Source organism: Chelon labrosus (genome assembly GCF_963514085.1).
Source record: "Chelon labrosus genome assembly, chromosome: 14".
NCBI classification, from domain to species: Eukaryota; Metazoa; Chordata; class Actinopteri; order Mugiliformes; family Mugilidae; genus Chelon; species Chelon labrosus.
In genome coordinates, this window is record NC_140347.1 from 16,533,192 (window position 1) to 16,560,446 (window position 27,255).

The 27,255-nt window shown below is 41.1% G+C and overlaps 2 protein-coding genes across 3 annotated transcripts in view; both read right to left on the bottom strand.

Annotated features, from left to right (window-relative positions):
- ezrb (ezrin b) overlaps positions 1 to 16,089 on the bottom strand; it is a 28,354-nt gene extending 12,265 nt beyond the window's left edge. Inside the window, exons 1-5 of one of the 2 annotated variants that reach the window (XM_084560265.1) lie at positions 15,952 to 16,089; positions 14,077 to 14,201; positions 7,818 to 7,901; positions 2,485 to 2,580; positions 232 to 506 (exon numbers count right to left, since the gene is read on the bottom strand). In XM_084560265.1, the coding sequence (XP_084416391.1) occupies positions 232 to 506; positions 2,485 to 2,580; positions 7,818 to 7,901; positions 14,077 to 14,088 (467 nt within the window). In that variant the 5' untranslated portion in view covers positions 14,089 to 14,201; positions 15,952 to 16,089. Of the gene's footprint in view, positions 1 to 231; positions 507 to 2,484; positions 2,581 to 7,817; positions 7,902 to 14,076; positions 14,473 to 15,951 lie in introns of those variants that run through there. The other variant, XM_084560266.1, reaches the window with a different exon arrangement.
- Positions 16,090 to 18,069: 1,980 nt separating this feature from the next.
- Positions 18,070 to 22,433, bottom strand: rsph3 (radial spoke head 3). The gene is made up of 8 exons (XM_084560017.1): positions 22,249 to 22,433; positions 21,538 to 21,619; positions 21,308 to 21,449; positions 21,063 to 21,208; positions 20,350 to 20,553; positions 19,541 to 19,703; positions 19,296 to 19,382; positions 18,070 to 18,905 (listed from the first exon to the last, which is right to left on the bottom strand). Exons 1-8 carry the CDS (start codon positions 22,356 to 22,358, stop codon positions 18,826 to 18,828), a joined length of 1,014 nt encoding a protein of 337 aa, XP_084416143.1. The 5' UTR covers positions 22,359 to 22,433; the 3' UTR covers positions 18,070 to 18,825.
- Positions 22,434 to 27,255: the final 4,822 nt, after the last annotated feature.

Below are 27,255 nucleotides of genomic sequence, written 5' to 3' on the forward strand. Positions count from 1 at the left end.
CAACCAGTGCTGCTGATGAGATCAGTTTTTGTCTTAAAGACTTTTTTTTAGTTCCTTCCTCCTCTAAAATTTATTTTTTTTATTTTATAATTATCTTGCGACAATGCTATGTTTTGATAGAGCCTTCAAACAAATAGTTCAAGTGTATAACTTCCTGCATAACATCTCGTCTTTTGATGTAGATGTTAGTATAACGACGCTCCAGTCACGGGTTTAGAGAACATATTTCACCTGTGTGGCAGCAGACGTTCAGACAGCAGGTATCCGGGTCGGTGGATTTCCTTGTTGTAGTCGCCGAACTTGGCCTGAACGGAGTACGAGGCCAGCAGCACGGCCGTCTCTGGTGGACAGTAGACCTCGTCGCTCAGGATGCTCTCCTTCACCTGCAGGAAGAAGAGCTTCTGGGTGATGTCCTGGATCAGCTCCTCGGCGACGTCCTCCGGGAAGAACTTGGCCCGGAACCTGAACTGCAGTGGGTTCTCCTTCTTCACATCCTGAGACGACACCTGGAGAGAAATGAAAGCATGGTTAAGTAATGAGTAACATTATGTGAGCTTTAAAGTGATGGATGGATCGATTACACGGACAGGGAACAAGTGCATTTTCTTGTCCACATTTCTTGTTGACCTGAAACTACTCCCTCCACCTGCCTCAAACGTCTTCTCTCTCCTCTTCAGTAAAGTAACTGTTCAAAACGCATTAGCTCCAACTGCAACATGAGCTGCTGAGCTCACCAAGCCGAGAGTCGTCCGTCGGCCTTTGTCAGGATGTCAGTGAACATCTAAGGACTTTTTTCTTTTCTATTGTGTCCCATAGCGCTGCGGCCTCAGGCGGCAAACTTTTATGCGACGGGACCACTCTTACTCGCTGGCAGCTTAACAATCCAGTGCATGAGAAGAGGAATGGAAATGATAAATCAAACGACAAAGTCAAGAGGGCACACCCTGAAAGGCTCTTCTCATTTTTCATTCTTATCTCAAGGGTCCAATTCATAAGCATCTAGAAAGAATAAACTGTAGACCCACTGGTCAGCATGACTCAGAAGAGGCCAACCCTGTACGAAGGTTTGCAGCTCTCCATAGGCAGAGCTAGCTCTTGCGATGCCACTTACAGGTATGAAAAGTTATTTTCTGCAGACGCAGAATGTGCATGCTTTCCGCCAGTAGCTCTTTAACAATTTGTTGTGTCTGGGTTTTCAGAAGAAACCATACAATTGAAAACTTGAAGCCGTGGGATCTTTTTTTTTTTCATTCAAATAGAAACCAAATAAGCTTTCATTTCAAAAATTACTGTTAAACTATTATTTCTGTGAAACTGAAAGAACTGTCGGTTTCAATTTGAGTATAAATCGACACTCTTCACTGATGAGTATTATCTACAAAATCTGCACAAATCAGCAGTACAAATCCTATATTTCGCAACTTCACATAACAGGAAGTTCTGCGAGTTATATGGACTGTACTGACATTACCAAAAGGGGATCTAACCTCTCGCTTAATGGAAATGCACTCTATAAACTCCCAGTTGCAGTTTGTGTTTACACAATGCACCTCTTCCTCTGATTTCAAAACAGGAACCGAGCGGTCTTGATGGAGAGAATGGGGCCGGGAATATTCCAGCCTGAGCTTTTGCATTGTGCTGACGAGCTGCAGCCTTGTGCCAGCACACAGTGTACAGTTTGCTGCTGACGGAGGCAAGCGCTACTCTTTCTCTTTCCTCTTCCTCTGCTGTTTATGGTTAGAGAGGAGAAGTTTTCCTAAATAGCTCAGCGAGACTTTTATATTTCGCTTTTTTTCCCCACTTCAAATTTTGACAACTACATTACCCACAATGCAATCTGACCACCTACAGTTTCAGTTTCAGACGCAACAAAAAATGTCGTTAATGTGTAAAATCAGACGCTTTAAGAGATCAGTACAGACTCAACTAATCTACAGCGCTGCAGGGTTTCTCAAACATCTGGTGTTCAGAGTATCTGCCGGTCAGACTTCATCCCACGGCTGAATAATAACAGGTAGTGGAGCCCAGGTAACTTGTGTTTACTCTTAACCGAGGCAGCAACGGTTCACAAAGAGGTCGCACTCTTTGTCAAATAATCCCCCTCCGAGCTGATAACACTGAACCCCTGAAACCAGGCAGGGATTAAGAATCAGCTGCTCTGATCGGAAGTGGAACCACACCGCATGTGAATATGCACATGCTGTAATACGGTGGCTACTGATTGACTGAAAGGTAAACAATAGAGCTCTGATCGTATTGTGCCCTCAAAACAATACATTCCTCCTCTATTACTGTGTATCAGTCCACAGGGAGCGGTGTCGCAAAACCAGAGCACTTGGGACATACTTGTATGTAGGTAATGATTACCACATCAGCTATTTGGATGATTTTGATTCATGATCAGTACTGCTACATACTGGAAATGTAAAGGAAAAATAAGCATTATTATAAGTCAAACTAAATAAATGAATGTTTCACTCTTACCTTTTTGTCCAGCTTCAGCCATGTGCTGTAATTTTTGCCGTCCACGTACTGAAGTCCGAAGTACCAGACCTCCCGTACCCCGATGGTTTTTACCACCTGCGCAGAACGAAGCAAAGTGTCCAGAGATTAAAAATGTGTGTCTTTATGATTATTACATAGTCTGCTGGTTATCTCCACGATCAGTCGGATAAATGTTTGGTTACGACATCCCCAGAGCACAAGGCGTCGTCTTTAAATGTCTTGTTTGAGAAGGAGAAAATCCTCATAATGAATAAGCTGTAACAAGACAAACCGAGGGATAAATTGACTTGAAAAACGACTGAAGCAACTGTCAAAAAAGGCTTAGCGTCCATCGCCTAAATGCAACTGTGAATAATATAAGATAATCGTAATCCAGAATAGTTTTTTTCTGTAAATTTGGAGGCAAGACAAGACAAGAAATGCCCAGTCTGCACTTTCAGGAAAACACAATAGAGATGACGTAACTGAAGGAAAAATAGATCCTGCCTTCACACGTTAAAAAAAAAATCAATGAGGTAATTTTTTTTTTAATAAACGTAAGTGAATCATGATTGTTTTTTCTCCCAGCAGAAACGAGGAGTTTTGAAACGGCCTCTGAAGGCTTTTTTTCAGACTCTGGCAAGGTCTGAAGGATCTACCCTTAAGCCGACATACTCAGGTACCAGACCACCGTCATTGTATTACACATTCCCAGGCCTGAGTACGAAGCTGGCGAAGGTTAAAGCAGTGAGCTACTGCCAGGAGAAAACAAAAAAGCACACTCTTAAACGAGCCTCTGGGCAGGACGTGATCTAATGGTTAGCAGTTCCAAACAATCCTGCCCGAAAATGACAAATTACTGAACAAATATAAAAATAGTTGGTGGCTGCATCACACAATGAGGGCTGGTCTTCAACAAAGCCGTTCAATTGTTTGATCAGATAGGAGTGATACTTATAAGGAGGGTGTGCAGCGTGACTAGCATCCTGTCCGGCTGAGAGGGCTGGATGGGGCGCAGGGGAGAAGTCTTATAAGGCATTTTCAGCTCCTTATTATAATCCTCTAAAAGGCAGATGATGAAGACATTCATTTTTTAACCATTTTTTCTGAGCCAGAGAGTGAAAAGCCAGTTACAGCTCTGGAATAATCACTTCTGCTGCAGGAGGACTATTTTCCACTGGAAACCTCAACGACCAGAGGCTCTTTAGAGTCTGCAGAGAAGTTTTCCAACAGCACAGTTGAGTAGGAAATAATGTTTTTCATGTGCCGTTACGTTGGACTGTCTCTGCCAGCTCCTTTTTTGCGCTCCCCACCCAGTCACCAGGTGAGGTACTAAGTTGCCTGGGAGAAGTTAAGAGTCAACATACATGGTCTCTAGCCAAGCCCGTTTCCAGTGATAAGCTCCGGCCAAGGTTAGAATTAAAATCAGATTCCCTCTTTCTTGGTGGCCGACACAAAATACAGGGCAGGCCAACCTGTGGGGAGCAAAGATGAATGGCTCTGATTCTTCTGATGGATTGTATTTAGTGCAACAACAAGAAGCGCTAGGAGGAGACCTGAAATGAGAGAGCACTTCAAGCTGCATCTCACCTGCAGTGAAACTCATAAGGCCTCAGAAAACAATGAGCCCTTTCACAGTGTTTTTTTTTTTTTTTCTCTTTGCTTTGGCATCCAGAGACGCAGAGAAACAGAACAGGAATACAAATACCTAAATGAACGACTTGTCTTTAAAGCTTGTCGCCATTTTTCCTGCGCGAGCTTCATTCAGTACTGTACAGCATATGTTATGAACACCTGCTGAGCAAAGGATACTGAAAATAATACAGTTCATTAGAGGAGGATTAAATGCGAATGTGGGGACGCGGGGTTTAGTAAACCGACTTCACAGCAGGTGGGTTTGGCAGGTTGCCTTGACTTTAATGGGTTGCTTTTGGTTGCAAGACCTCCAAAGACTCGCTGTATCACTGAATAAGACCACTGGAAAGAAAACGCTGCAATCCAAAACTCAAGTTTCTAGCTTTCTAGAAGGTTTACCAAGATATCTTCATGTCATCTGCATATTTTCCCCATTTTCCACCATTACATTAGCTTCCTAGCTTGTGTAACATCTCCTGACACACAAAAAAGTAAGTAAAAAGTAAGGTGTTAGAAGTCTTTTAGCCTTTTTCCAAGGTTTTCTTTTGAAAAAATAACCCACACATATGTAAAACAAAGCTGTGTGAGCTGTCACAGTCAGAAGTTTGCATTCCAGCGATGATTAAAAAAAACATGTAAAACATTTGCAGAAGCCAAAGCGACAACTTCAGACTCTTTTTAGGTCGACGAGCAAAAAGCTGCAGCACCTCAGAGGGGATAAAATAAGTCTGCAGCCTCGCCTCACAGTCATCTGACGGAGAGTGAAAGTTCCTCCTCCTGGTTTATGGGAGCTCGGGCCCTGCGGTGAGTGAGAGGAATGCCACTGGGCTGAAACAGCATTACTCACTGCATCCTCTGGGCTGAATAACTCGGAGTCCTCCGGTGACTGAGGAGGGGAAGGGAGGGGTTCGCCCAGTCGGGCCTCAAACAGGCACCGACCAGCGCAAAGACGAAGGAGTGTGTGTTTGAGGCCCTTAAGGACTGGGGAATAAGTCTATTACTGTCAGACTGTCTGTCGTTCTTTAGTCTGATATCTAAGAATAGCGCTGCTACAGCAAGGATGCCATCAAAGGGGCACGTTCACTGTCTTCACTTGCATCTGTGGCAGTTTCTGAATGTAACTTTGACGTGTTGGGTTGGATGTCTGCATGAACTAGTTTCACATTTTGCTTCCAGCACCTGTCAGCCACATTACTTAGACTTGGACTCAGTTCAACACATTGCTAAACTGCTCAAAATGTTTAACATCAATCATCTTCCCGCTCCTGTTTTTACCCAATCCAAACCAGTTCTATGAAGCTGAAACTGAAAAAAACTGAAAGACAGATGTAACTTAACTAACTACTGTAAACTGCGACGGCTGTGATTTTTTTTCTAGCAGTGGCTCAAGACACAGATTCAGATAGAAGTGAAACTGTGCGAGGGTGTGTAGGGGAGTGGCAGGCGTTTCTCTTTAAGAGCAGCGTGACAGGGACTAAGGCTATGATCAGCGTTGACCACAGGGGCCACACCAGGCCTCACGCTCTGCCTGAGAATGAGCTCACTGGTGTTACTCAGCATTTCCAGGGAACTTGTCAAACAGTCTGTGAGCGAGCTTCTCTTTCGGCAGCTGATTATTACCAAGGCCGCCGGTTTAAAACTACATCAAGCAGCTGACACACCTCTGGGACGACTCACTGCTGTAGACGCTGTGAACGACTGAATAAAGAGAAGGAGACAAGTTTCTCGTGCTCAAATAAGTGAATTGTACCTGCGTGCAAAAATAGAGCGCTGAACTGTCTCTGACACTATCATGGGAAGCGAGATTATCTGTGTGGCACTCCTCACTGAGAGCCATTCTAACAAGTAGACGGGGGAATTCACCAGCGCCTATAAATAGTGAGATGTCAAAGGGAAACGCTGGGGTCTTTAGCTATTCTCTTCTTTAATCTTGCTGTGAAAAGTTTCCACTTGATCAACCGGGAGAAAGAGCGAACAGTACGCCAACCAGTAACATGAATATCTAAATATAACCACATCTAAACGTGGCGGATTTTGTCGTAGGTGTTTTACCCTGATTGTATACAAATGACTAAAAATATTCTCTACAGTGCGGCTGAGTTAATGGGTGAATCCCCTGACATGCAGCCATAACACACAAACAGAGTTGGCTACACTTGCCATTGAAAAAACGAGTTATACAGGAAGTGGCTAAAACAATGCCTTTCCTCCCCCGGTGCTGTCATAAAGCCACAGAGGAGCTCATACTAATGACGTGCTATCTAGATTTGGATCTTAGCTACACTAAGCTTCACAATAGCCTCGTACAAGTGGAAAATCTAAATTGAAAAGAGAATTTTCTAGTAAGTCAGTGAACAGTAACCGGAAACCACAAACCATATTACATAACCATATCGGCTTTGATAGAGAAAATAATACACTAAGTTCAACGCTGAATAAATACCTGAAGACAGACCATTGAGTAATCAATATGAGGTCAAAGAAAGTTTTCAGTAATTATAATGAGTAAATAATAAGTGGTTATAGTCACAGTAAGGTTGTGACTATAACCCCGGTTCTACGATTACCACAAAAGGGACATGTTTTCTTTGTCGTGGTCACACCTTTTCACACTTCACTGAGACTCTGTAAATTGCAGCGGAGACCACATTTCCGACTTTGTGAATCACCAGCCATTAACCTGACAAATGTCTATTTGTTCACTTATGTTGAGCTGTAATTTTTCAACACAGGAAACCATTAACAAGTCTCTGAACCTCACCGAGGGAAGCTGCTGCGACTACTGACTGTTGAAGCCAAAAGCTTCCTGTAATCTGGTCTGGAGGAGATAGATTTTTAGACCTGGATGTCATGAATGGAAAGAGATTTGGAGGATGATAATCAGGGTGGACATCAGCCCAGGTGAGTCACATGACACCATTGGCTGCCGTTTGTGTTTTAAATTTATCGCTGCATAAAAATATAGCAGGCTATCTTGAAACATATTCAAAATGAACCATTTTTAGAAACACTTCATCAAAAAATCTGACTGTTCATTTATTGGAGTTTGATAGTATGAGGACTGTAAGTAATTATAAATACATGTGATCAACAGTGTGCTTTCAGGGTGAAATACTTACTTTGAAATACTATTTAAATAGTTCAGCATGTTCTCAAATTTGCTTATTAGTAAATATTAGCTGAGCCCATGTTAGCTTAGCATAAATCCTGGACACAGGGGGAAAAGGACGGCTATGTCAAAAGCTCACACAGTCTGCCTAGCAACACCTTTACAGCTCATTAATATATATATATTAATCTGTACAAAAACTGTACAAAACAATGATTTCTATCTCCCATGCTTAGCTGCTAAAAACATGTAGCTCAGAAAGAAAAAAAATTAACATTATTAATATTATAATATAATAATATAATGCACATATTTGCCAGTGGTATCAGTGTTTTCATCCAACTCCTCTGTCACAAAAGCATGACACCCAAAATGTGAAGCTATTCCATTAACCCAATAAATTACTTCTTATGTGCCTCCATGCTTTTATCAATACTCCTTGTTAAATGATGATTTGATGATATGTTTTTATTAAAATTGACAAAACTTGATCCCAGACTGTTATAAATACCTTCCAGTGTATTTAAAAGTGGTTATTTATAAAATATTTATAGGCCCAAACTGACGCAACAACTAATATGGACTCTACCTGGTCAAACAGCTGCTTGCCAGTCGTGCTGGGCTGGATGGCAAACTCCAACTCAGCGTCCACAGTGGTGACGCGAACATTGACCTGTGGAAAAACATGAAAAAACAGGATGAGTTCAAAAGCTGACCCGGAGCAACAGAGTGGCTCTCACAGGCAAGAGCGAATACAAGGCAAAGCATGCTGGACGACTGCAGCGCACAGCTTCGGTGTGTGTTTCTGTGTCTGTTTGGTAAAGGGGGTGTATTTACAGAGCAAACATGCTGCTGCTCTGCTTTCTCAGAGACAGGCAGACATACTGAAGTGAACTCTGCTGCAAAATCTGAGGCGTTATTGGTTAAAATATTCAGCGATGGCTGCAAATTTGCAGCCCATGAAAGGGAATAACACATTTTCTCTTATGCAACATGAGAGGCATGTCGAACACGGGCTAATATGAGCTGCAGTGGATGTTACTCCGCAGGGTTAGATTGAAGTGACGCCATGCACAGAAATAAGGCCGTCTTTCAGACCTCTGGTTAATGACTGATCAGAATGACCTGTGCATACAAAAAGAAAGAGGAGGTCCATCGAACTAAAACCTGGCTAGAGAATTAAATGTCCACTCTCAGGGAGCCACCCCACTGATTAATGTGCAATTTCAAAATCATTACAAACAGCATGACTGGCGTGGTACATACAATAATGAAAACCGACGTCAACTGTGTCCCACACTGGAGACAAACAATATTGTAGGTTTAGTCAGTAATCAGCGACGTGAATTTCACACAAAGGCCGTCCATCAATGCACAAATATTTACAATGGCTGCTTTGAACTAACGCACATGCTGAATGTACCTTCTGTGGCTATTAACGTCAAAAGTCTCTGGTATTTTTGCGGGGGGGGGGGGTTATGAAAAGACACAGAGTATTGACTGAATTTATTAATGCTTAGTGAAAGTGATACAAAGAGGCGCACAGTGAAGAGAGAGAAAGGCCGCTGACAGTAGCCTCCAGTGATATCTTTCATCCAGTCCATTGTCGAGCAGCACCGAGCCTAAACAAATTCACTGGAAAGGGGATGTCTAGGCTGGAGCAGTGACCAGTCACCAGGTGACTCACTGATTCAAATGAAGCCATCCAGGTTGGGCAACTAATGGACGGACGTAAATCCTGCAGAGGAGGCAAATCCAATCACAGCATTGGACGGAAAGCACCTCACCTCGGGGCTGTCCAGGATATTGTAGGAACACAGTCGTCTAGACAGTGGATATTCAAGATGCCCCGTTTATTCAACCGTGCTGTCAAGTAACGTTGACTCATTTTTGATTAAAACACGGCGGTGAGGTAGATTTTACTTTACCAACAAAATAAGGAGCTGTAAAGGGGCTTCTAGCTCTATTTCTGTAGTGGCACATGTGCGTACAATTTGAAAGTTTTGGAGTCAGCCACCCAATTAGGCAATCCATACCAGCTTTAGGTTGCAGCTAAAAAGCAGGGGAGGGAGGGGAACACTGCATTTACTTTACACAGCAAAACAAAGCTCCCCTTTCAGCTGCAGTGCCCCAGCAGCCCATAGCTATCATCCTCCACATCCTAGTGGAGCCAGACTACTAAAGCAGTCCCAAAACTACACCAGAAGTGATCAGTAAGTTTTATTTCTTTAGACTTCCCTTGTTTAAAAAGAAGGTTCCGCATCTCTGACCGTTCGGGATGCTTTTCACTACATCACGGTCTATTTTTACAGCAGTCACAGACGGAGCACCTAGAAAAAACACACCCTGACCAGAAAAGAGAACGGAATATGTGAATATGCGGCGCAGACAAGCCAACAGAAACCACTGAGTGAGTGATATCTGATCTCAAACTGAGTCCTCCAACGGCAACTCACAATAAACTGAGGCCATTCACAGCGGTAAAGAAAACATGACACATAAGCTAAAAATATAGCGGGCAAGGACCCAGAGTTCCACAATGAGCAACTTCAGTCGGGGGGAAAGCACAGCAGCTCATATTAACTATTTGAAGGCCGGCTTCACAAGTCATTACACTAATAAGTGATGCAATTGTTTCAGCTAAACAAGCACTAGTTTCCTAGTCTGATGTGATGTGTTGATATAATGACACACTTTACACTTCTGGTAGAAGATACAAAGCTTTGGTAACCAAGAAACAATAACATGTACATAACACAAGCGCCATGGTAACAAAGGGGAAAAACTAGATCGAAACACTTGAAAATGAAGAGAGGGCGCATGATCAGCAATGTGCAAGTTTACTTTCATGAAACAATCTTACGTTTAAAACAGGTGAAAGGAACTTGTTCGCAATTTAGGGAAGTATAGAGGTCGCTAGTGGTTGTTGCAGGCTCTGGTTTCTTAGGGTTCACCCAGCGCTCTGAGAATCAGAATCAGAAAATACTTTATTGCCAAGTATGCTTGTACATACGAGGAATTTGCCTTGGTGTTGCTGCACACAGTATGCATAAATAAAATAATAAAATAAAATAAGATGGCAACAGTAAATATATACACACTCAAATATACACTGTATGTGCAACAACCCTCGGCCCACTGTCGGCAAATTTGGTGGCAGGAACCCAAGTCCTTATGGTAAATGTTTGGGAACGGCCTTTGAGTCATATATCAGACGTTCCCATTGGTCGTTTCCCTCAAAGCTGCGACTTGTTACACTAAATACCCGCCCTCTTTGCGTTGCCAAAGTTTTTTTTCGTCTATCACCCCTTCGATTCGCTAAAATTCAAGGCTCTCTTGCCGCCACATCGCTACTGGTCACTTCCTGTATGTTCACCCATTGAGAGTTAACTTGCAGGTACTTAGGCCACCTCGGCATAAAGTCTGGAACCAAAAGAAAGAGATATCTGAGGAAACTGATATTCCTAACAATCTCATATTTTTGTTATGCTTTTACATTTCCTACATTATGTTGCCCACTTCTTTGCGCCGACAATCGCCCAGCATTTTGTGGTTGCGACTGTCCGTGTCCTGACCACAAGCCCACAAGTTCCACCTAAAGGCTATATGTCAATATAAAATGTCTTAAATCTGAACTTATCATCTCAAAGAAAAGGCACATACTGTAATTATAATTCACTGAATTCACTTAACTAATAATCTAGTACTACTCTGACAGTTAATCAATCCATCAATTTCACAAGAATGCAAACAATTTCCTCGCTCCAGCCCTCAAAGTGTGCCGATACGCCGCCCTTGCGCCGCCTGCGCAGTCATAAACTGAATAACTTTCCTGCAGACTTTTGAATGGCGAGGTTAAGGAGCCGCTGTGGGTCAAGTTAAAGAAGTGAAGTGGTCAAGACCTCAGCAGTTAAACTGTGAATAGGCTGCACCACATTCTTCTGTGAGCGCCATTCAATATTTAACCCTCTGCATAGTTTGCAAGGCTTTACAAGAGTTTGTTACAATGTGAGTCGCCATGGGGATTCCTCTGATATGGTCAGTATAGCCATAAACCACTGCTATCATTTGCAGCGGCAGTACAACGACTTGTAACCGCTCCAGGAATCGTCCGGAGGGTGTTCCAGGCATGACTGAGTTATCAATTATTTAAAGGAACAAATACTAACAATGGGACTGGACATTAAAAGTAAAACACCCATCCACACTGACGTTGGCCACGCCTTGTGTGGTTTGTGTCACGGCCTGCGACTCGAAGGAAACAGGATTCAGGGAGAGCCAAGGAGCGCTATCGTTTACGTCTGACAATGTGTCACTCAGATAAGTGAAACATGAGTCACGGAAGCATGAATACAGGAGCCTTCACTGCTCCTCAAATCTGGCCCAAGCTCCTGCCACTGTCCAATAAAGAAATGTCTCATTTCCAAATACACAACGTTGGAATGTTTGACATCAGGCCAAAGTATCTGAACTGTAATAAGTCACACTGCCTGCAGGTTTCTGTGCCAGTTCACACTTTTATCCCCTTTGATCTGCTACAGCTACAAACACTCGTACACGACTTCATATTTACAATTCTTGACAAAACACGAACGTTAGGCAGCCTGACAAGTGTGACAATACTGACCTTTGTTTTAAAGATTTGCAGTGGGGCATTTGTGCATAGCGTTAGATAAGAGTTGTCAATAAAGAATGAGAGAAAAGGTCAGGAGGCACGAGGGGAAGACAGAAATGTGGCACTTCCATCGCTTTGTAGGTATAGCATTCCTATATTCTTACCAAGTGATGAGACTTTCCAAAGGCTTTAATGACAGTTTTCAGGTTTATTAATCCTATTTTAATCCCTTTCCTTTTCCTTCTTTGAAATTAGATTGTTCAGTTTAATTAACAAACGTGTCCCAGGTGCAGACGAAAATGGATTGTTAAGAAAGATCTGGGAATTTGGCACAATAAGATGAATAGAGCTAGATTTTATATACCGAATATCTATAGTCTTTAAAAAAAAACATGTTTTCTATTAATCAACAGAACCAGTGACCAGATAATCAATGACCATATCAATGACATGAGCATCTCTGATGTCAGGTCTCAAATGTGAGAATTTGCTGCTTTTCTTTATCATTTAAGCTTAAAAAGAAAAAAAAGCTATTTTTAAAATCGGATTAATAAACATAATAATCAGAGGACTAAATACAGAAAGTCACATATAAAATAAGGTTCATGTGACTGACATTTTGGGTGTAGCTTTGCGACGTCCCACCATCTCCTGCCTCCCCCCATGGACAATATATCCACGCTTTTCAAACTACAAATCTAATTTCACATATAAACTCTCATGTAGCTAGTACGACGCTTTCTGGCACAAACAGCCTCAAAGCAGCGGCTTCATTAAAACAGACTTAGCGTCCTATTGATATTTTACATGCTATGTTTCAAAGGCAGGGTCGGTCATGGGGCCACACGTCGAAACAGCCAGCAGCACAAACTTTAAATAAGGGCTTCTTGGTATCACAGAGAGAGAAAAACCGCCTGACGTTATCGTCAAAAAAGGCAGTCTTGTGGCAACTGGACCGCTATCAGACAGTAATGATGTCATTTCCACGGTGACGCTCATGACAACCCTGAGGCCTTTTCAAACAAACCGACAACACACTTTATGGCAGCGAACATTCATCACAATGCCTCTCTGTTCAGCAGCAACCTGTCTCCGTATTGATCTGAGCTTCAACTCTGCTTGAGTTGAAGCTGGGAAATTTCACAGTTGCAGCAAATATCTTTATTCTTTGAAACTGTTGCTAAGGAATATCTGGATTTGTACTGTGATTTTTTTTTTTTCTACAAAGTTTTATTCATAGTGGAAATATGCTTTAGTCACACTCACGTCTAAGCAGCTTCCATCATATTTTCCTCTGTATAATAAAATAGCCCGCTATGCGCCAGCCAGACATTTCCAAAGCCGAATGAGGGATATGTGCCATGTGCGACTGTACAGTATGTAACGGCCGGGGTGGGGCACAGTGAGTCAGGGCTAACTGAAGGCAAAAACCTGTTCACATATACAGGACGGCTACAAAGACAAATGTTAATTTACATTTCTGCCAAGTTTCCAGCAACGTCGCCATGGGAACCCAACATTAAGTGGGAAAGCAAACCCCAAAATTTCAGCCAGCGCCTACATTCATCTCAAGCTGCTTGAGATGTAAACACAAGATTTTTTTCCATCCACGATGTGTCCACCTACACTGAAACCACATCACAAACGCGTTTCAAAAAAGTCCAGCAGTTCTTGTTATTAGCGTTGGTGTTTTTGGACATGTAGGACACCTCCGCTCCGGGGTACTTCAGACAGCATGTGATTTGAGTGGCATTCCCCTTTCACACATAGCCTGTTCTTAAATCACAGAAATACACACTTATTTATAAGAGAAAATGTGTATTTGTTTAGTTTAAAGCCCCATAGTGTGTTTCTGGCTCATTCACTGACAACTTTATGTGTTAAATACGTTTTGATACGTAAAAAAGTTCATTAAACATTAAGTTTCAGCTCTGAATCACAGACTTTGACTCTGTTATTACATTTGTACACTAAATATAATATTCCTATTGAGTGCTATCTTAAAGTATGCTAACGTTGCCATTCACTGTATCACACAATTATCAGTTTAAATCTGATTTTTATTATATCAATGTGATAAAAGGTGATAATTACTGTCCGAAATAGAAGATTAAGAGGATTTATGAGGCTATAAACATTGTCTATCATGTTTTAGTTGAGCTCGTCTGCCTGTAAAGAAGAGATTACAACAAGGTTTGTGTGAAAATGTCAATTAAACCAATTGGTTGCTTACCGCTTTGGGCATTTTTCTTTTTCTGTCCTTTTCCCGGCTCTGTGCGAGGAGTTGTTAACTAACAAAAAGAGAAAAGAGTGTGTCCAGAGATTAGAGATCTGTGCTCCGGCTGTCGCTGTGCCTTCCTGAAAAGAGAGAAAGAAGAGAAACGAGTTTCAGCCACTTCTGCGTTACTTAAACCCCGGCGGAGGGCAGCGCCACAGTCATCGGGATGAATCACAGACAGGACCAACAAGCAAGCGAGCACAAGACAGGAAGTAGTCGACTCCCAACTTCAAAATAAGAGCGCGAGAATTTTATTCGTTTTTTTTTTTTTTAACCACAAAATACCTTTAACCCCCCCCAGCCAATTAAAATGTCAGTGTTAACATTTACATCTACCATATTTGTCAAACATCATATTTCTATCATACAAGCTGCCTAAAAAAACAACTATAGCGCTGAGGCATATTATTATTAATTATGATGTTCATAAATCTATTAATATTTGATGTTTCGTTCATTTTTTAGGCTTTTATAAGTGAATAAAAACTTGCAGTTTAAGTCCAATGTGCGTTCCTAAACTGAAATAACATTTATAATTGAAAAAAAAAAAACTGTAGAAAGAAAATAATTTAAATTTGAGAAGCTGGAATTCCTGTCAGAATATAAATTAAAAGCACGATGTGACACATAGATTGTGTGTGTTTGTATAGGAAAGGGTGATTAATACATCAAAATGTTGATTAGATCATTATCAGATGATGACAATTGTAATACAATAAGAAGTGCATTTTTCCCGGTATTAGTGACTATTAGTGAGTAATGCATTGAACTAAAGAAACAAGCTGGGTGTTTTTACATGATATATGTAGTTTTTGTCTTTAGTTGGTGGTATCCAGGGGTATGCTGTGCAGTAGAGAACAACACTGGGGTAAATGTCAGACCCGTCTGGCGTCAAACTTGGGGTTATTTCCATCTATTTTCCGACTTGATCCAAAACTTCAACTTTGAGAATTCATAACCAGCTTTGAATTTTCAAGTGCAACAAACCTACATGCAATTCTCTGGTATTTATTTATTTTTTTATTTTTTTAATTAAAACATTGTACAGACTATTACAGCTAAGCCCTAAAATAATGTCGCCCATAAAGGCTTTTATTCTGGAATTCAACCCGGAAGTCCTACATTCTTGTTGTACCTTAACACTAGTGAATCATCAAGGCATCGTACAGGTTAAATTTGGTACTCAGCGTGCCTCACCCTCCTCTATTTATGATAAACTCCACCCGTCTCTGTTTCGGCCTTTTATTTTGACGCCTTCGCCAACAAACCCACACCCCAATTCAGATTCGACTCAGCTTTTCAGGCCACTATTTGTCCATATCGTCCAACAAAGTGGCTTAGAAATACGGATATAAAGGACACATAATGTTGCGTTTGAGAACATATGACACAAAAAGTCCTGAGACATGAAGTGACCTTTAGAGGTAGTTACAATGGCAAAGAAAAATAAAAAAATCTGCAGAGAATCAGGAAGGTTGTGTATAGGTTGAGCCGGGTACACACCCACAGCAGCGACAGGGAAGCAATTCCAAGCACGGCACACGACAAATCCACCTCTCAAATGTTTCCTAATTAAAAACAGACCGCAAAACTGTTAAAATATTCAATCCCTGACGATTGAGTTGATTCCCTTTGTGCAGACTCTGCTGCAGCCAGCCACATCCCCACTATAATCCCGCAGACACCTGTTGTGAGATTTGCCTCCTTTGTGCGGAGCGGCAGAAAGTGCGCGGGGGAAAAAAAGTGCGTAAAGTGTATTTTTACGCACGGCGTGTCTGTGCCGCGAGAGGCAGTCGCTTGCACAGATAAATGTTGCACTAAAAGTCTTACCGGAGCTGATGTGTTGGAGAGATGAGGACTGTCCCGACGCTGGCAAGTCGTAGATTTTTCCCTCCCTCTATTCAGCTAGGCGCAATATGGCGCTCATCCATCCCAGTGTGTTGCCCGGCGGAGCCAGCCCGTCCCTGCGGTCGCCGGTAGGCTGCAGGAGAGCAGGGAACCTGAAGGCCACCTGGGGGGAGGGGGGGAGGAGGGGAGGGGGGGGGGACTCTGGGGGACTTCCCCACAAAAAACACAGTCAGTTTCAATATTGCTTAAAGGGCCTTTTTCTTCTTCTTCTTTTCATAGTTAGTGCTTTCCCCACATACAACAAGGGGGTCTTTGCAGGACATATATATTTGCATAGCTACTTGTATTTGGGGCCGTTGGCATGGAAACTGAATGTTTTGAATCAGGTCAGCCTTAGAAAATAAATTAGGATCCCACAATATACGTTGCTGCTGTCTCTTTAATGGACATTAATCACAGAGTTAGGCACTCAAACTGTAATAATAACTGATATTCAGCTTGTACGGAACACATTTAGCAATTACAACTGTAAAAATATACTCGTATCTTATTTTATTTATACTGCATTGATGTGTGGACGTATATTTTACGACTTAAAGTGGAAATACGTGGCCACAATGTAAAAAAACATAATCTTCACTGTTGTGTTTATCTTATCAAAATAATCTTTAATTAAACATATGGTTCAATGAACTATAGTAAATGACACACGTTTAGCGTGAAATCTCCTACGTGAAACCAGGTCTATGAGTCAGCCAACTCAGAAACAGTTAATTAATGCTTGGACAATTATGTGAGCGTCAGCAGTAAATGCGCACAAAGCTGAATAAATACATTTGAACCTCATCAGTCCGCTGTGTAAAGAATGAGGTGCCACCTGTCCTGAGCGCAGTTACATCACAGACAGAAACTTTCCTTCACGGGGAGCGCGCGTCCCCGCCCTGCGTGAACCAGCGCGGCACGGGGAGGCGTCCTAGGTGAGCCGACCAATGAGAGGACGGGATTAAAATAGAGCCGTATATATCGGAGGTTACACCTACTTCTCACCATAATGCGAAAGCAAAGGCTGATGTGACACTTCGGTCTAAAACTACTTCCTCTACACCGCACTGTCACGGCAGCGCCCTCATCCTCGCAACCCTTTTAGAGTATAGCGTTTGAGTCTGTTCAAAGTAAAAAAAGGGTTATCTTGAACGTGAATGGGAGCTAAAGTGAAACTCTGAAGTTTGAGTACACAAAGACATCCACGCCTTTCAAAAGAATAAAAGAGCTGCAGCATTCTTTTATTATCTCCGGTGAGATGATAAAGCAATGCAAAACATTCTTGAATTTGCCTGTTTGGCGTGCCTGAAAGAACTGTTTGCAGAGCGGTGCCAGATGCAAATAGATAAAGGTACTTTGAATGATCCTCTGAATATCAGAAGTCCCTTGGAACCTGTTGCTGCCCTTTCTATCTGACTGTTTAAGATAACGCGCCTTTTAGTGTTTGATTCTGTTCCATTGTCTTGCCTTGCTATTGAATTACAGGCAGGAACTTTTTGTCTGATAAGCATCAAACGGACACATGCACATGAGAGAAGGGGATTGTTTAGCCGGGTAATCGTAAAAAAAATAAGAACTATGATAGAAAGTGGAGGATGGCCTTTTTACACAGCTACAGTAGAAAGTGTTTACTGACTTCAGATACCAGCCAGATGTAAGGGAAGTAAGATGGCAAACAGTAGACTAGTGTTTTCATATTAAACACTTCATGAATAATCTGACAATGCTTCAAACAATGAAAACACTGTGAAGTTTAAATGTCACTGAAAGGTCACATCATGTCTTCATACTCTAGAGCAGTATTTCACTCCTAGTTCCTAGTTTTTAAAAACATTTGCAGTACCTCTGGGGAGCTTTCTCTGAATGTTTTTTTATGAAACCTTTGAAGAACCCCCAAGGAGTCATCCCAGAAAGTTCCTATAAGGTTACATTTGAAAAATATTTACAGAACTTGTAGGGTACTTTCTTTTTTTTTCAGAACCTTTGGGGAAATTTTTTGAGGATTCTGAAATGTTTAAATTTGAAAATCGTTTAGGCGACATTCTTCTAGGGTTACAAGAATATTTTTGAGAAACTTTAAGGCTCTTTTAGGGAACGTTCCCTTAAGGTTGCGAAAAGGTTATTTCTGAGGACTTTATGGAGCATTACTCGAGGGATAAGAGAAGAGGAACCTTTAAGGAACGTTCCTTGTGAGTTCCAAGATTGCTGGTTTTGTCAACATTCCTTAAGAGGAATATTAAGTGAACATTTTTTTGAGCGTTACAAGAATATTGCTGAGAACCTTAAGGGAACCCTCACTGAGAAGTCGCAGAATGGAAAGAAAAGAAAAGGGGAATGTACCATAGACACCCACAAAAAGTGTTCCCAGAACCTTTCGGGAACATTACAAGAATGTTCTCCACACCAAAACCTGTTTGATATAACAACAACCCGGTGCAAGTTGTTTTGAGTTCTTATGTTGTAAAGTGTGCTCATTTGTGCTTATGTTGCAGAGGTTTTTTTCCCGGTCCCACACTGTACTCCCCCTGATGAGTGTAGTCTGGGAGCTGCTTTTTTTTATCCTCCCTCTCCCCTTGTTTTTTCTTCCCTTTTCCTCCCCCCACTATTATCAAACAGTCATCCTGTTATGTCTGTCTTATCGTATGTATTGTTGTATATGTACGGGTTGACTGGTGTAATTTCGCTGTACTTGTTATAGTGACAATAAAGATATCCATCCATCCATCCAAATGCATTTCAAAGACAACTCACGGTAATATATTCAGTGAAAAAGCAGTTTTATTTCTGAGACATTCATTCTCTCAGTGAATCTCTTCAAGTGTCAGATCCGGCTGATTGTGTCTCCAGCTCTTTGAACGCCTCAAGTCTTTTCTGGGTGACTTCGTGGATGATAGCTGTAAGCAGACAGACAGACAGGATGAAGTCAGCTGTGTGTGTCGCTGTATTGTTTAATAAGCACCACTAGATGTCACTGCAACAATGTCTGTGACCCCAAAAAGTTCAGGGTTAAAAACATCAACCTCTGGAGTGTGTTCATTTACCTGCCACAGCTCAGAAGGAATTTGTATGTACAACTGTAATGTTCATTTTTAGTAAAAAAGTAATTTAATTTAACCAAAGAATTAATTAATAAGGATCCATATAAGAGGCTTTTCATCACAAGTGTATCTTAAAATATATATAGAATATAGAATCTCAGACATGAAGAAAAATGAATTAAGCATCTCAAAATTCAAGTTTAAAAAATGGAGAGAACTGTTCAACTTAAATGTAAAATCTCTTACTGTCCAGCAGCGCTCTTGCTGCGTATCTCTTCTCCAAAGTGTTGTTAACTTCCGCCATGAGCCATGGGAAGAAATTTGTCTCAATATCTGGAAATCAGAACCACAAATATGATAAAAGGCAGGGCGTGTGAGTCAATGAGTCTATATAACCAGTCACAGATCAGATCACAGATTTAATAAACTGTGTGCTGGAGCGCAGTTAGTGCCCTCTTGTGTCAGTAAAAGTGAAAGCCGAAGAGGCTGACCTTTCTCCACTGGGTCGTAAAAGAAGCCGTGGGCCCTCAGTGAGGTGAAGACGTCCGGTAAGAGGTTGGCCAAGTACTGCTGGGTGTACGCTCGCGCAGCAATCTTCTCCGCAACCTCTCTCTCTCTCTTTAGGACCTCTCTCTGCTGCGCAATCCTACGCTCCTGAGGTCAGAAAGAACTTTTAAAGAAGTACAAAACAATCTTTTGTTTCTAAAGTCTGTCTGTTTGGTTTATCAGTGACTTTTAGTGTTCTTTTTTTTTTAATCAAATCAGCTTTGTTTGCCCTGCTAAAGACTCGCTGTGCTGTGGTTCTTGGTCTCTAGGAAATGTGGGGCAAAAACACAACAGCAATGAGCACATAGCAACAGAGATAGAGACAGGATGGTCAGTGATATAAATAAAATATCTCCGCTTAGTAACAGCATCAGGTTTTTGTAATGTGAAATATTTGGGACAACGAAAGCAATAATCTAATCTGATATGACAGCTCTGAATTAATAAAAATTATAATATTCAAACACAGCTTGTCTGCTTACTCTGGACTGTGTCTCCCTGGCAACACAAGTAAATAGCCTTACTGTTGTTGCAATATGATTGGTGCCCCTGATATGACCTTTTTAAGAAAGTCCACCGCACATAAAAGCAGAAGCCATTTTGTAAAATAAAAACAAACTGCAAAAAACATTGCTCCAACCTGAGCAGTTAATTGATGCCTAAATTGTAAAAAAAACAATGAAATCGATGAAGTTCTGAAGGTTGAATGTTTAAGCTGCATGTTCAGGACTGACGGACTTGTTCTTTTGCATACTTTCTCCTCAGTGCGGCGTCTCTCCTGCTCCTGAAGTCGCTGCACCTCGGCCAGCTCATTATTTCGGAGCTCTTGGAAGGCCCTCTGCTGGGCCTTTATACAGGCCAGCTCCTCTTCCTCCATCACCTCCAGCAGAGACAGTTCAACTGTCTTACCCACCAGTACCTCCAATATTGGCTGCACCTCCCTGTCAAAGTCAAACAACTGCAGAGGATGCTCGTAGTGAGTGGTTTTACAATGTATTTTGCATTTTAAAACACTACTTTTACCTTGATCGGACACTATTTCATTATAATCAGACATGATGATTACTAGTCAACAGCAGTTCACAATTTCACTTCGCTAAAGTTGCGTGACTCAGAAGATTCAGAATAAAAGCAAAGGCTCCCATCATGTTGACGACAATGCTCTAGTAATTCTCAAGTTCAACAATCCTACACATGTCTGTTAAACTCTATAATCCAGGTTTGTAATGCTGGGGTTTGGTTAGTTATTATACTATAAATTTGCACTGTAGTCCCCCACGCTGATGACATGATTTGGATTTGCAGTAGAAGTGACTTCCTCAGAAAAAGGAAAGACATTATACAGCTATAAACTAGCCTTTGTATGCTACATCATGGACTTGCCCACGTCAAAAAGAGGTCTAATCCATTTTATTAGAGCTATGTTGAGGCTATTAAGGGTCGGAAATACGGGCAGACTTCCATTACCTCTCCCTCCTCTATCTGTGTTTCCACATCTTTGCCAGATTTGGCAGGTATGAATAGAGGAGTCGGCGGTCTGTCCAGGAAATCGTCAGTCTGACACTCGATGTCAGTAGTTACGATAACTTCACTCTGTTCTTCAAGGTAAAGCTCTGTAAATGAAGGTCAGGATGTTAAAAACACATTTGAATCAAAGAGATTAATGTTCTGATGTTGAGTGATAATTATTATTATTTTTTTTTTGTTTTTACCTGTTTGCACGTCAATGTGTTGTCTGCCCTGCAGGGCTTCAGGGGTATTAGGTCTGAGCTGCTCCTTGGCTCGCCTACGAGCAATAGTTCTCCTCCTGATCGCCTGCTGTCTTTGTATCTCAGCAGAGTCTGACTGAGTTGTCTGTCAGCAATGGACGATAATACATTTCAAGATAAAGCAAGAGAAAAACAAATCCAGCCGGCATACAGCACAGATGTTTCACGCTTACAGTTGGTATGATGTGCTGGGCGTAGGTATTTCCCCTGACAACACGACGATCATACATGATGTTGCCATAATGCGGCTGTGTCCTGCGACGTTGAAGGAAAACAGTGTCGTCAATACAATCTGTTAGTTCATTTACTATATATATATATATATATAACACATTTCATACCAGAGGCATAGACTCATTTAGACTACTAAAATTACACTTCTGTCAGGTACTTTTGTTAGTTTATTTACAGATTTGTGCATCTGATGACCTAATGTCCGGCTGCTCATCAGAAAGTTGGAGGGCGCCCACTACGACCCACAAAGTGAGTGAAATCATATCAAACTATAGATAGAAACCGATCAAATGTAACAAATGTTTTATTATTTATTTTATTTTTTTCCTGTGTCGCCATGCTGCCCCTGACATATGCCCCCCACACTTAAATCCGCCTGTTTGTAATACTATTGAACTGTATTGTGTTTCACAGACACGTTTCTATTATTTTGACAACCCCATTTTAGTCCAAAATCGTCATAGAGTTGAATTACCACCTTTCTTATGTTGTTTTAACACAAACTGAACATTATAACAGTCACTTGGGGGGATTTATTGGAGGAATGTTACATTAGAATGGATTCATTTTCACTAGTGTACCTAATGAACGTTACAGTGTTGCTAGTAACTTGAACAGTTTCTAACGGACAATAACCGAAGTTAACGTACTGTTCAGACGGAGGCTCTCTGTTTTTGGAGCGGTCCCCAACGGGTCTGGGGCGACTTGAGAAGGTGTACGGTCCGTTCGGATCTCTGTGGCTGTGTGGATCAAAAGCCATTTTTCAGAAACCGTCAAATAGTGGAGCTAATTGTTTGCTAGTCAACGCCAGCGCTAACAACACAACCAAGAGGGAAAGGAGGCTACCGACAGTTGGTTGTTGTAACCTAACAACCGTTTCCAGGAAGTGGAATACAACTGCCGTTACGTCACTTCCTGCAATAAGACCGCCACTACTACTACGAGCCCACTTCTAGTCTGGTTGTTGTGGTTGTTTTACTTACTACCCGTTACTACCATGCTTACTACAACCATTGGTACAGCCAGCTAGCAATAACAACTGCTTCTGTTACTGTTCTGCACAATGTATAAAGCCAAATAAAAGCTCAAATATATTTTTATAGCTCAAAGAATACTACAAGATTGCTGTTACTACATAGATTACTCAAGGATGACTGTGTCAGTACAACTATATATAAACAAACCCTGCAGTTTTCAAACTCTTTGTTAAAAGAGGCTGAATATTAATAGTATTGATGGAACTTAAAACTGTTCAGAGTTGTGTCTTAATATCACATGCTGTGTTAGATTTCATAAAATAGCCCAAAACTAACAGCATTCCTGATTTGAACATTATTATATTACAGAAACACGGCTGTAAGTTGATATCTATACAATAATGAATGCACATTGTGTAAAATAGTTGTGACTGGCGAAATAAAAGGTCAAACGGATTACAAAGCTCACCAGTCAGCTTGTATAAAACAAGTTAAATAAAGCAGAGACTAACCAGCTCCCTGCCTACCATCACCAGGAGGTTATAAACGTCTCATGCGGCCTGCAAAGCTCAGGATCAAAAAACCTGTAACTTTTCTTTTTATTTGGTTTGATGGTGTTTATCAGTTGCTGACATTTTTATGTTAATTTAGATTCCTGTTTTGTTCGAAGATTAATACAAAGATATAAAAGAAAATGGCCAGCTTTACCTTTATTTTGTCATTTACAACAACCCAGCATTTCACATTGACTGAGTAAAATACTTGTGGGAAGCATTTAACGCTACTTTACATTCCCTGGATTTTTTTCTCTGGCCTGTAGTGACTGCACTTTCAGTGACTATTCTGGAGTGTAGCCCCTAGTAAAACAGCAGCAATTTGATAACACAATAAGAGAGCATGTTTTATAGGATTGTGTCTACTAGAAAATACCATTTGGCCTCCTTCTCGTATGAGAGCTGACCTTGTAAGTGGAGATGTTCCGAAAGGTCACGATTTGTGACGTGTTTGTTGAAGTACAGAAATGCGAAGGTGGATGGAGGGTTAATTATATATTACAATATATTGTAACTTAATCATATAGCATTTTGTTCATATGTCCTTTCATTATGGCTCTAGCATTTCCTATGTTCAGTTACCCACTCTTTAATAAGCTAAACTGTTAGCATGCTAGACTGCTAGCAAGCTTCTAGATGCCAGCTGTTGCAGTGGTGTTGTCATTAGTTAACTCCCAGTATTACAACAACACTACATGATGAGTACTACTACACAGTTAAGGAAGAGTAGATTTAAATGTCCACTTTCTGAGAATTTTCAGGACTGAAATGCCTCAGTAAAATGCCACAAAATCAAGAATGCAGTGTTGATCTCAACGACAAACAGACATAAACCTGTTCAACTGTAACCACAATACCCTATGGTTCACAACAATCCTGCAGAAAAAAAAACATACCTTTGTAGAAAACCGTCACAATTTGCGTTTGCTCTGTTACAACATCAGAATTTCTGGGTACAACCTCTTGATGCCAGCACCACATCCTGCACAAAATAAGTCAAAAGGTGACAGACAACCTCCTTTTCACCTGAAGCTCTTTTCTACGAATATAAGCTTAAAGTGTTAAGGGGGTGTTAAAAACTGCTGCTTTTCAGTTTTTACATTTATACTGACACTATAATGGCGGGGTCGGAAGTCTCGCGGCTGAATTGGTTGGCATTCAGCAAGTGTGACATCTGTTGTTTGTGCTGTTTTGTGTTTTTCTTTCTTTTTGCGTACCTGAAGTGTGTACAAGCAAACATGCTTCGAAAACACATTTGTTTTTCAGCTCCCTGCCATCTCTCAGCTGTGGGCTGCAGGAGGCATTCAGTGAAGACGCGAAACTCAACACGACGCTAAACCACAGACAGCATTTTCAGCTCTACGAAAAAAAAAAAAAAAAAAAAGAAAAAGAAAAAGTGTCAGAGAAAAATAGGACACCGGAATCGACACAGAGTTTGTGAGGACAAAGGTGAGAGCTCTGCGGCGGGGGTGATGACTCAAGAGACACCTACTTGTTTCCATATCACTGATTTGATGGCAAAGACGACTGAGCCACGGTTCTGTATTCCTGACAGCTCTGTAAATATCCAAACAAAGGCTCATTACATAACACAAAAACTACACTCTAGTCTATTCACAATATAAAAAGCCAAAACACAGCTGCTGCTAGTGGAGGAAACCATGCCAGATCTTTGTCATGTGTTATTTTTTTTTATCCTTTCACGATAAAGAAGTTCTCATTCAAACGTTTCTGTGTCGTTACTGGCTGTATTGTTTATGCTTCAGCTCTCGCAGATCATTACACATTATCAAAGTGTAAAACTGTTTGGCTTGCCATTGTACAGTATTAGCCTCTTCTCATTAGTGATCACTGACAGCTACAATATTATGCAACCAGCATGGCTTGCTTCCACAGTTTCACCAGCTCATGAAAGTGCTCACAACATTGTCGTCTTAATAATTTTAGTCCTAACAGCCCTCCTAAAATCATTCATTAAACACACCGAAGAGGAGCCGTGTTGTCATCAAGTGCCTTTTCACTCAGCCTTCTTAAAACAGTGGGCGGCATCTACAAATACAGCGAAGAGGCACCCGTGGGGGGAAAAAGTAGTGACACAGTAAGCGGAGAAGTTGCGGTATTGGTAGTAATTAGTAAGCAACATACAGATGTAGAACACAACAACAGGGACACTTAAAGTTGGATTTATGCTCCTGATGCTCAGGTTTCGCTGGAACAAAGTGAAAGACGGGCCAATAAAATAAAAATAACAATTCAATGCTTAAGTGACGAGGCGACGAAACCATATCCTTGACAACCGAGCGAACTCCATCTGTTGAGGAAGTTCAACACGTATTAAACTTGTGATAAAATCTTTGAGTATAGGCTGATATGTTTTCCCCAAGTGTCAATAGCGACTTGATTTCTTCAAGATTGTCGAAGCCTTGTGACAATTTGAGCTTCCTTCTAGTTATTCAGCTCCCCAAATGAGATAGAGATGATTCAAATATTGACATCTAAATGGCCCTCTGTTTTCGATGAGCAGAAATTAAATGAGAAATGAGCAGAAGCAAGTGCCTTTTATTGGATTTCAATGCTCCGTGTTTTGTTTTGTTTTGTTTTGTTTTTTTTTGCTTTTTTTCTGTCGTTTCTGTTGTTAATGGAGGTTGTTGTGTGTCACCAGTGTGTGTTCGAGGTGCTGTGAGTTCAGGCACCGATTCCAAATAGGTCTGTGCTAAATAAGTGCTCAGATTAACAGACATTATATGAGAAACTGTTCAAAGCAACCAAATAAAACCCGGAAGGGAAAAACACACAAGCAGGGGACAAACAGGCAGCTGGTCCCAACCAGGGTTGCAGAAAATCAGGGCTAGCTTCGATTTGGGAACTTTGGGATGTGGGAGTCTGAGGGCATCTGGTGGACCAGTGGAGAATGGCAAATCTGGAAGTCTTATTTTAGGAAAGAGCGCAAGGGAAGGTGAGAAGAAGCATTAATCATGGCTTAATACAGCCTGAAATGAATACCAACATCCCTTTTCTTTGCTTAAACACAGGAATCAAAGGTAAGATCGGTAAAGCACTGAGGTTTTTGTCAAGTCAGGACTTTGTCAAGATTTACACAATATAAGGAATGCGGTCATAATGTTATGTCTGATCGGTGTATTAACCGAGCGTATAATGTTTCCAAATCATCTGAGTGACCATATTGTCGGTTCTTTGCTGCTGAACACACACTCATAGTCAATAAGCGGCCACAATGAGCTGGGCCATAGCAATATATATAACTTGTGATAATAATCTGAGGTGAACGGTTCAACACAAGATTCATAGATTAAATATTATTTGATAATAATATGACTCATTAGGGCCACATTCCCAATGCAGGGATTTGCTGATTTTCTTTGTTTTCCATGATGATTAAATGGAATATATTTAAAGTTTGGACTGTTAGATAGATGAAACAAGCAATATGATACTGAATTATGCTCCAGGTTTACCTCTTTAATCAATATTTAAATATCTGAGTAATTACTGCATGTCATGCGTTCATGGTTCACTTAGTGATCTCTTCAGTGCTTAGTAGCAAATGTTGACATGCCAATGCCCTAAACTAAGATGATGAACATTAACAACACCATGTGAGCTTTGTCACAGATTCTTCTATTAACCAAATAAAGAGAAATTAAACTGGCATATAATCCGCAACTAAAGTAAGCGTAAATTGCCGCTATAAGGTGTTAAATGTCAATTTAGAACCCCTTCGGTGAGTCATGTGTCATTAAAAGTCAAAATGAATTGTTATTGTCAGTGTAAAGGTTTGGAAATAACCTGCAACCCAACCACCGTGCTCGAGTGAAGATCTTTCCACAGATAGCTGAGACAGATATGAGCCACTCACTCAAGTGTTATTGCATTAATCTTTTATATTTTAAAACATTTTGCAAGATGTGACTTTACATAGGACAAGATTTGCATTCAATAAGATTAGCGTGCAATTTGTACCTAGTCACAGTTTGCAGAATCTTAAATTGCCCTTTTGCAATGCATCAAAAGTGACCACAGTTCTATTCCCACTAACGACTGAAATCAAACGCGATCATTCCCCTCCCTTTACACTTCACTTCATAATTTGTAAGTGGCGCTAAGA